General features: G+C 40.6%; 1 protein-coding gene across 3 annotated transcripts in view; it reads left to right on the forward strand.

The window, feature by feature from the left end:
- Positions 1 to 11,194, forward strand: part of LOC133644275 (KICSTOR complex protein SZT2-like) — a 194,016-nt gene that overhangs the window by 16,409 nt on the left and 166,413 nt on the right. For all 3 annotated transcript variants that reach the window (XM_062038641.1, XM_062038643.1, XM_062038642.1), the window contains exons 7-13: positions 3,124 to 3,230; positions 5,029 to 5,239; positions 7,860 to 8,030; positions 8,092 to 8,323; positions 8,386 to 8,515; positions 10,624 to 10,769; positions 10,848 to 11,000. In XM_062038641.1, coding sequence (XP_061894625.1) covers positions 3,124 to 3,230; positions 5,029 to 5,239; positions 7,860 to 8,030; positions 8,092 to 8,323; positions 8,386 to 8,515; positions 10,624 to 10,769; positions 10,848 to 11,000 — 1,150 coding nt within the window. The remainder of the gene's footprint in view (positions 1 to 3,123; positions 3,231 to 5,028; positions 5,240 to 7,859; positions 8,031 to 8,091; positions 8,324 to 8,385; positions 8,516 to 10,623; positions 10,770 to 10,847; positions 11,001 to 11,194) is intronic.

Genomic DNA, 11,194 nt, shown 5'->3' on the forward strand with positions numbered 1-11,194 from the left:
CATCGATCCGATACCAAGTAGTTACAGGATCATACATTGGTCATATTCAAAGTCTTCAAGTTTCCAGGGACGTATTTACTGACTTTATAAACATAATATGAATTTTAAAAAGGTAAAAATATTTTTTGACGATAACAATTATCGGTGTAATCATACTAGTATCGACTCGATACGCTATTGTAGTTGGTATCATTACAGTGGATGTCAGGTGTAGATCCACCCATGGCATTTGTTTACATTCAGAAGATTTTTTTGACGATAAACATGATCGATGTCATCATATTAGTATCGACTAGATACGCTTTTGTACTTGGTATCTTTACAGTGGATGTCAGGTGTAGATCCATCCATGGCATTTGTTTACATTCAGAAGAATTTTTGACGATGAAAATTATCGGTGTAATCATACTAGTATCGACTAGATACGCTATTGTACTTGGTATCATTACAGTGGATGTCCGGTGTAGATCCACCCATGGCATTTGTTTACATTCAGAAGATTTTTTGACGTTAAATATCGGTGTAATCATACTTGTATCGACTAGATACGCTATAGTTCTTGGTATCATTACAGTGGATGTCCGGTGTAGATCCACCCATGGCGTTTGTTTACATTCAGGAGATTTTTTGAAGATAAAAAATATCGGCTTAATCATACTAGTATCGACTAGATACGCTATTGTAGTTGGTATCATTACAGTGGATGTCAGGTGTAGATCCACCCATGGCATTTGTTTACATTCAGAAGATTTTTTGACGATTAAAATAATCGGTGTAATCATACTAGTATCGACTAGATACGCTATTGTACTTGGTATCATTACAGTGAATGTCAGGTGTAGATCCACCCATGGCATTTGTTTACATTCAGAAGATTTGACGATAAAAATTATTGGTGTAATCATACTTGTATCGACTAGATACGCTATTGTACTTGGTATCATTACAGTGGATGTCAGGTGTAGATGCACCCATGGCATTTGTTTACATTCAGAAGATTTTTTGACGATAAAAAATATCGGCGTAATCATAATAGAATCGACTAGATACGCTGTTCTACTTGGTATCATTACAGTGGATGTCAGGTGTAGATCCACCCATGGCATTTGTTTACATTCAGAAGATTTTTCGACGATAAAAAATATCGGCGTAATCATACTAGTATCGACTAGATACGCTATTGTAGTTGGTATCATTACAGTGGATGTCAGGTGTAGATCCACCCATGGCATTTGTTTACATTCAGAAGATTTTTTGACGATAAAAATTATCGGTGTAGTCATACTAGTATCGACTAGATACGCTATTGTACTTGGTATCATTACAGTGGATGTCAGGTGTAGATCCACCCATGGCATTTGTTTACATTCAGAAGATTTTTTGACGATAAAAAATATCGGCGTAATCATAATAGTATCAACTAGATACGCTATTGTACTTGGTATCATTACAGTGGATGTCAGGTGTAGATCCACCCATGGCATTTGTTTACATTCAGAAGATTTTTTGACGATAAAAAATATCGGCATAATCATACTAGTGTCGACTAGATACGCTATTGTACTTGGTATCTTTACAGTGGATGTCAGGTGTAGATCCACCCATGGCATTTGTTTACATTCAGGAGATTTTTTGACGATAAAAATGATCGGTGTAATCATACCAGTATCGACTAGATACACTGTTGTACTTGGTATTATTGCAGTGGATGTCAGGTGTAGATCCACCCATGGCATTTGTTTACATTCAGAAGATTTTTTTGATGATAAAAATTATCGGTGTCATCATACTAGTATCGACTAGATACGCTTTTGTACTTGTTATCATTACAGTGGATGTCAGGTGTAGATCCACCCATGGCATTTGTTTACATTCAGAAGATTTTTCGACGATAAAAAATATCGGCGTAATCATACTGGTATCGACTAGATACGCTATTGTACTTGGTATCATTACAGTGGATGTCAGGTGTAAATCCACCCATGGCATTTGTTTACATTCAGAAGATTTTTTGACGATAAAAAATATCAGTGTAGTCATACTAGTGTCGACTAGATACGCTATTGTACTTGGTATCATTACAGTGGATGTCAGGTGTAGATCCACCCATGGCATTTGTTTACATTCAGAAGATTTTTTTGATGATAAAAATTATCGGTGTCATCATACTAGTATCGACTAGATACGCTATTGTACTTGGTATCATTACAGTGGATGTCAGGTGCAGATCCACCCATGGCGTTTGTTTACATTTAGAAGATTTTTTGACGATAAAATATATCGGCGTAATCATACTAGTATTGACTAGATACGCTATTGTACTTGGTATCATTACAGTGGATGTCCGGGGTAGATCCACCCACGGCATTTGTTTACATTCAGAAGATTTTTTGACGATAAAAAATATCGGTGTCATCATACTAGTATCGACTAGATACGCTATTGTACTTGGTATCATTACAGTGGATGTCAGGTGTAGATCCACCCATGGCATTTGTTTACATTCAGGAGATTTTTTGACGATAAAAATTATCGGTGTAATCATACTAGTGTCGACTAGATACGCTATTGTACTTGGTATCATTACAGTGGATGTCCGGTGTAGATCCACCCATGGCATTTGTTTACATTCAGAAGATTTTTTGACGATAAAAAATATCGGCGTAATCATACTAGTGTCGACTAGATACGCTATTGTACTTGGTATCATTACAGTGGATGTCAGGTGTAGATCCACCCATGGCATTTGTTTACATTCAGAAGATTTTTCGACGATAAAAAATATCGGCGTAATCATACTACTGTCGACTAGATACGCTATTGTACTTGGTATCATTACAGTGGATGTCAGGTGTAGATCCACCCATGGCATTTGTTTACATTCAGGAGATTTTTTGACGATGAAAATCATCGGTGATTGGTTGGAATTGGGGGTTAAATCACCAAAAATTATTCCCGGGCGTGGCCACCGCTGCTACTTACTGCTCCCCTCACCTCCCAGGGGGTGAACAAGGGGATGGGTCAAATGCAGAGGACACATTTCACCACACCTAGTGTGTGTGTGTGTGTGTGACTATCATTGCTACTTGAACTTGAACTTGAATGGCTTCCTGTGTGTCCCAGGCATCATCATCATCACAGACGGCGTGATGAGCGTCCCCGATGTCGTCGTGTGCGAGACGCTTCTGAACCAGCTGCGGAGTGGAACCATCACCTGCTCCTTTGTGCAGGTTCTCACGCACACGTCCTTTCACACCAGGGGTGCACACATGCCGATGTATTGTCGTTAGGGATGTCCGATAATGGCTTTTTGCCGATATCCGATATTCCGATATTGTCCAACTCTTTAATTACCGATACCGATATCAACCGATACCGATATCAACCGATATATGCAGTCGTGGAATTAACACATTATTATGCCTAATTTGGACAACCAGGTATGGTGAAGATAAGGTACTTTTTAAATAAAATAAGATAACTAAATTAAAAACATTTTCTTGAATAAAAAAGAAAGTACAACAATATAAAAACAGTTACATAGAAACTAGTAATTAATGAAAATTAGTAAAATTAACTGTTAAAGGTTAGTACTATTAGTGGAGCAGCAGCACGCACAATCATGTGTGCTTACGGACTGTATCCCTTGCAGACTGTATTGATATATATTGATATATAATGTAGGAAGCAGAATATTAATAACAGAAAGAAATGGGGGGAGGGAGGTTTTTTGGGTTGGTGCACTAATTGTAAGTGTATCTTGTGTTTTTTATGTTGATTTAATAAAAAAAAACAACAACAACAAAACCGATACAGATAATAAATGATAAATGATAAATGGGTTATACTTGTATAGCGCTTTTCTACCTTCAAGGTAATCAAAGCGCTTTGACAGTATTTCCACATTTACCCATTCACACACACATTCACACACTGATGGAGGGAGCTGCCATGCAAGGCGCTAACCAGCAGCCATCAGAGGCAAAGGGTGAAGTGTCTTGCCCAAGGACACAACGGACGTGACTAGAAAGGTAGAAGGTGGGAATTGAACCCCAGTAACCAGCAACACTCCGATTGCTGGCACAGCCACTCTATCAACTTCGCCACATAATAAAAAAAACGATCCCGATAATTTCCGATATTACATTTTAACGCATTTATCGGCCGATAATATCGGCAGGCTGATATTATCGGACATCCCTAATTGTCGTGGAGATAAAAGTCACTGTGAATATCCATTTCGCGTGCTCGACTCTCATTTTCAAGAGGATATAGTATCCCAGGTGGTTTCAAATACAAATCCGTGATCCACAATAGAAAAAGGAGAGAGTGTGGAATCCAATGAGCCAGCTTGTACCTAAGTTACGGTCAGAGCGAAAAAAGATACGTCCTGCACTGCCTCTCTAGTCCTTCACTCTAACGTTCCTCATCCACAAATCTTTCATCCTCGCTCAAATTAATGGGGTAATCGTCGCTTTCTCGGTCCGAATCGCTCTCGCTGCTGGTGTAAACAACGGGGAAATGTGAGGAGTCCTTCCTCCGGTGACGTCACGCCACTTCCGGTACTGGCAAGTCGATGTTCTCTACTAAATCCTTTCAGCAAAAATATGGCAATATCGCGAAATGATCAAGTATGACACATAGAATGGATCTGCTATCCCCGTTTAAATAAGAACATTTCATTTCAGTAGGCCTTTAAGAAACGTTGAAGTACCGGTAGTAACAGTTTTTTCATTGAAAATGGTATTGAGGAATTACGGGAAAACCAGGAAGTTTTCAAGTTCTTTAACCAATTCAACTTACGGTAATAATGATGTGGCAGCAGCCGGCGTCATCTCACAAGACCCTCGGGTGCCGTGAATGTCAATCAAGTGACCAAAGTCACGTCTTGGTGAAGATTGATGATCCATCATTTTTAGCTCTATTTTTTAATGCCTGGCTGGCGATGGACTGACACACCCTCCACCATCCACCTAACGGGCACCCTTGGTTCACACTATTTGCTGCAACGATCTTTCTTCTCTCCAGGTGGGCGGGGCCTACTCCTACGACTGCAGCTTTGGCTACATCCCCAACGTGGAGCTCATGAAGTTCATCTCGCTGGCCACCTTTGGCTCCTACCTCCCCAGCTGTCCTCAACCGGGCCGGGACTGCCAGGAGATGAACGCCTACCACAAGGCCTTCCTGACCTACTCCTTCCTCAAGACCCCCGAGTCCATGAACTCCGAGTCCTTCTGCGGTGAGACCACAGCACAGGCCATCTAGTGGATCTAACATAATAGTGTGAGAGTCCAGTCCATAGTGGATCTAACATAATAGTGTGAGAGTCCAGTCCATAGTGGATCTAACATAATAGTGTGAGAGTCCAGTCCATAGTGGATCTAACATAATAGTGTGAGAGTCCAGTCCATAGTGGATCTAACATAATAGTGTGAGAGTCCAGTCCATAGTGGATCTAACATAATAGTGTGAGAGTCCAGTCCATAGTGGATCTAACATAATAGTGTGAGAGTCCAGTCCATAGTGGATCTAACATAATAGTGTGAGAGTCCAGTCCATAGTGGATCTAACATAATAGTGTGAGAGTCCAGTCCATAGTGGATCTAACATAATAGTGTGAGAGTCCAGTCCATAGTGGATCTAACATAATAGTGAGAGTCCAGTCCATAGTGGATCTAACATAATAGTGTGAGAGTCCAGTCCATAGTGGATCTAACATAATAGTGTGAGAGTCCAGTCCATAGTGGATCTAACATAATAGTGTGAGAGTCCAGTCCATAGTGGATCTAACATAATAGTGTGAGAGTCCAGTCCATAGTGGATCTAACATAATAGTGTGAGAGTCCAGTCCATAGTGGATCTAACATAATAGTGTGAGAGTCCAGTCCATAGTGGATCTAACATAATAGTGTGAGAGTCCAGTCCATAGTGGATCTAACATAATAGTGAGAGTCCAGTCCATAGTGGATCTAACATAATAGTGTGAGAGTCCAGTCCATAGTGGATCTAACATAATAGTGAGAGTCCAGTCCATAGTGGATCTAACATAATATTGTGAGAGTCCAGTCCATAGTGGATCTAACATAATAGTGAGAGTCCAGTCCATAGTGGATCTAACATAATAGTGTGAGAGTCCAGTCCATAGTGGATCTAACATAATAGTGAGAGTCCAATCCATAGTGGATCTAACATAATAGTGTGAGAGTCCAGTCCATAGTGGATCTAACATAATAGTGAGAGTCCAGTCCATAGTGGATCTAACATAATATTGTGAGAGTCCAGTCCATAGTGGATCTAACATAATAGTGAGAGTCCAGTCCATAGTGGATCTAACATAATAGTGAGAGTCCAGTCCATAGTGGATCTAACATAATAGTGAGAGTCCAGTCCATAGTGGATCTAACATAATAGTGAGAGTCCAGTCCATAGTGGATCTAACATAATAGTGTGAGAGTCCAGTCCATAGTGGATCTAACATAATAGTGTGAGAGTCCAGTCCATAGTGGATCTAACATAATAGTGTGAGAGTCCAGTCCATAGTGGATCTAACATAATAGTGTGAGAGTCCAGTCCATAGTGGATCTAACATAATAGTGTGAGAGTCCAGTCCATAGTGGATCTAACATAATAGTGTGAGAGTCCAGTCCATAGTGGATCTAACATAATAGTGAGAGTCCAGTCCATAGTGGATCTAACATAATAGTGAGAGTCCAGTCCATAGTGGATCTAACATAATAGTGAAAGTCCAGTCCATAGTGGATCTAACATAATAGTGAGAGTCCAGTCCATAGTGGATCTAACATAATAGTGAGAGTCCAGTCCATAGTGGATCTAACATAATAGTGAGAGTCCAGTCCATAGTGGATCTAACATAATAGTGAAAGTCCAGTCCATAGTGGATCTAACATAATAGTGTGAGAGTCCAGTCAATAGTGGATCTAACATAATAGTGAGAGTCCAGTCCATAGTGGATCTAACATAATAGTGAGACTCCAGTCCATAGTGGATCTAACATAATAGTGAGAGAGTCCAGTCCATAGTGGATCTAACATAATAGTGAGAGTCCAGTCCATAGTGGATCTAACATAATAGTGTGAGAGTCCAGTCCATAGTGGATCTAACATAATAGTGTGAGAGTCCAGTCCATAGTGGATCTAACATAATAGTGTGAGAGTCCAGTCCATAGTGGATCTAACATAATAGTGTGAGAGTCCAGTCCATAGTGGATCTAACATAATAGTGTGAGAGTCCAGTCCATAGTGGATCTAACATAATAGTGTGAGAGTCCAGTCCATAGTGGATCTAACATAATAGTGAGAGTCCAGTCCATAGTGGATCTAACATAATAGTGAGAGTCCAGTCCATAGTGGATCTAACATAATAGTGAGAGTCCAGTCCATAGTGGATCTAACATAATAGTGAGAGTCCAGTCCATAGTGGATCTAACATAATAGTGAGAGTCCAGTCCATAGTGGATCTAACATAATAGTGAAAGTCCAGTCCATAGTGGATCTAACATAATAGTGTGAGAGTCCAGTCAATAGTGGATCTAACATAATAGTGAGAGTCCAGTCCATAGTGGATCTAACATAATAGTGTGAGAGTCCAGTCCATAGTGGATCTAACATAATAGTGAGAGTCCAGTCCATAGTGGATCTAACATAATAGTGAGAGTCCAGTCCATAGTGGATCTAACATAATAGTGACGGTCCAGTCCATAGTGGATCTAACATAATAGTGAGAGAGTCCAGTCCATAGTGGATCTAACATAATAGTGAGAGTCCAGTCCATAGTGGATCTAACATAATAGTGAGAGTCCAGTCCATAATGGATCTAACATAAAAGGAGACGTTTTGTAGTTTCCCAGCACAAGCTGTTCAACGAGCACCTGGTGTCCGCCAGCGGAAACCCGGCGCTGGTCATGAGGAGGAAGAAGCACACGGAGAAGGAAGTCCACGCTCATTTGATCAGCGTGGTGTCGGTGCGGCTGAGGGAGGGCTACACCATCCGGGAGATCAGCCTCACGAAAGGTATGAGCGGAAAAAAAACCCCAAAAAAGGTCAAATTCTTTACATGTTCGCTTTATTTCAGGCGGCGCCCAGCTGGAGGTGAAGCTGGTGCTGCTGTGGAAACACAACATGCACATCGAGTACTTGGCGGCCGCCTCCTGGCCGCTGGACCCCGGCAAGCGCACCACCCGCGTGGAGGTCACCATGGAGGGCAGCTACGACATCCTGCACGACATCAGCTGCACGCAGAGGAAGCCCATCACCAGTCCGTACCGCACCTCCGTCATCCGCCGCTTCTGGAACACGCTGCAGAGGTACGGCGGCGTCCAACGCCAGAGACGAAGCCGCGGGATAACGTTGTGTTTGTTCCCCTCAGCATCAACCAAACGGATCAGATGTTGGTGCACCTGCAGTCCTTCAACTCCATACCTGAGAACTACACCATTCCGGAGAGCACCAAAAATGGAGTTCCTCTCTTCTACATCCCGCCTGGCTCGACGACTCCGGTAACGTAAACACTCCACGTTGGTCAGTCGTCACCGTGAACTCTCATTAGACGCCCCGCTCGATGATTTCAGGTGTGATTGTGATTGACAGGTGATCAGTGTTTCCCACAGGGTTGCAATAATAATACTAATAATAATTAGAGATGTCCGATAATATCGGCCTGCCGATATTATCGGCCGATATATGCGTTAAAATGTAATATCAGAATTTATCGGTATCGTTTTTTTTATTATCAGTATCGTTTTTTTGTTTGTTTTTTTAATTGTTTTTTTTTATTAAATCAACATAAAAAACACAAGATACACTTACAATTAGTGCACCAAGCCAAAAAACCTCCCTCCCCCATTTACACTCATTCACACAAAAGGGTTGTTTCTTTCTGTTATTAATATTCTGCTTCCTACATTATATATCAATATATATCAATACAGTCTGCAAGGGATACAGTCCGTAAGCACACATGATTGTGCGTGCTGCTGCTCCACTAATAGTACTAACCTTTAACAGTTAATTTGACTAATTTTCATTCATTACTAGTTTCTATGTAACTGTTTTTATATTGTTTTACTTTCTTTTTTATTCAAGAAAATGTTTTTAATGTATTTATCTTATTTTATTTGATTCATTTTTTTAAAAAGTACCTTATCTTCACCATACATGGTTGTCCAAATTAGGCATAATAATGTGTTGATTCCACGACTGTATATATCGGTTGATATCGGTATCGGTTGATATCGGTATCTGTAATTAAAGAGTTGGACAATATCGGCAAAAAGCCATTATCGGACATCCCTACAATATATGTATAAAAAATTTACATTTAGGCCTCCACTCAGGCTTGATCCCGGGGACCCCAAAGGGTTTTGGTCAAAAAAAATATTAAAAATGTGTCATTATTCAGTATTATTATTTTTATTATTATTCAAGTTTTAAATCTCTAGATCAACATTAGGTCTGTCTGTCAATATAACGGTTTTAAAGATTTAATTTGTATGCTCTTGTTGTCAAAGAAAACCCTGTTTTTTTATGGAAAAAATACAAAATATGCAATATTTTCACACAATAAAATTTTTAAGTGGAATATTTGATGTTATATAATAATTGGAGCCTTAAAAAGTTCAATAACTCATAACACCATTGATTTTAATTCATTATTATTTTTTGAGCAATGACACTTAAAAACAAATCACACTACAATTATTGTGGATCCAAATAATTATAGTGTTAAAAAATAAATTATATATTTTTTTTTTACTGTTTACTTTTAACACAATAATCTCGAGATCAACTTCAGATCTATTCGTCAATTATACGTTTTGTTGTTGTCTATGTTTTTCGTTTGTTCGTTTTAGGCCCTTCTTTATAAAAAACAGCTCAGTTTTTTTATATGGCAAACACAAAATATGCAACATTTTCCCCCAAAATATCTCAGATGTGACGTAATTGGAGCCTTGAATAGGTCAATAATTCATAATGACATTGTTTTTGATTCATTATTATTTTTCCCTGCGACCCCGAAGGGAATAAGCGGTAGAAAATGGATGGATGGATGGATTATTATTTTTTAAAGAAAGAAACAGCCTGCATGGCAGCTTTGTGTTATTAGAGTATACATTGCGACATTTTCTTCTTACATTTCACCTGTTTGCTCTTTTATACCACTTATCATGTTTTTAATTGTTTTCAATCGTATTTTTCAAATGTGCCGTGGGGCCGTTAAAAAATGACCTGCGGGCCACAAATGGCCGCACTTTGGACACCCCTGATTTAAATACTTTGTATAGTTGAAGACTTCCGGTCATTAGAAAACATAACTGCACATCATAATGGCAGCTACACTTTACATCTTAAAGAGATAAAAAAAATTATTTGGGAATGTCCGGCGGGCCAGATTGAAAAGCTTAACGGGCCTTATGTGGCCCCCGGGCCTTAGTTTGCCCAGATGTGCACTAAAGTAACAAAAATTGGCACCGATATATGGATTCCCGGCTCCTGGGAAACAAATGTGAACAGTCCTCTGAGTAACCCTGAACAGAATACACGTTCTAACTTCTGCAACCTAAACGTTGACCTCAGCCCTTCGTCATGTGACATTTGTCTTGGCCAGGTTCTGTCTCTGCAGCACAGCGGCTCCAAGGACTCCTCCCAGTCCCAGTTCGCCTCCTACTGGAAGCCCATCCTCTCCATGGATGCCAACTTCTGGCAGAGGTGGCTGCACATGCATCGCATCGCCATCGTCCTGGAGCACGACCTGTGAGGCGGCCACCGCGTCACTCACGACCCGCTCTGTGGCGTCAAAACATTGACGCGTATGATGTTGTGTCCGAGCAGGCCGGTGCCCAAACACCTGCACACAGCTGGAAACAACGGCCGCTACAGCACCATCCAGTGTCGCATCTCCCACTCGGCGCTCACGTCTCTGTTGAGGGACTGGAGCAGCTTTGTGCTGGTGGAGGGATACTCTTACGTCAAACTTATTTACAGGTGAGACCCCACCCCTCTTCTGTCTTTGATAGAGTGGCCGTGCCAGCAATCAGAGGGTTGCTGGTTACTGGGGTTCAATTCCCACCTTCTACCTTCCTAGTCACGTCTGTTGTGTCCTTGGGCAAGACACTTCACCCTTTGCCTCTGATGGCTGCTGGTTAGCGCCTTGCATGTGTTGGGTTGACCAGCTCTTC

This window comes from Entelurus aequoreus, linkage group LG27 (assembly GCF_033978785.1).
Source record: "Entelurus aequoreus isolate RoL-2023_Sb linkage group LG27, RoL_Eaeq_v1.1, whole genome shotgun sequence".
NCBI lineage: Eukaryota > Metazoa > Chordata > Actinopteri > Syngnathiformes > Syngnathidae > Entelurus > Entelurus aequoreus.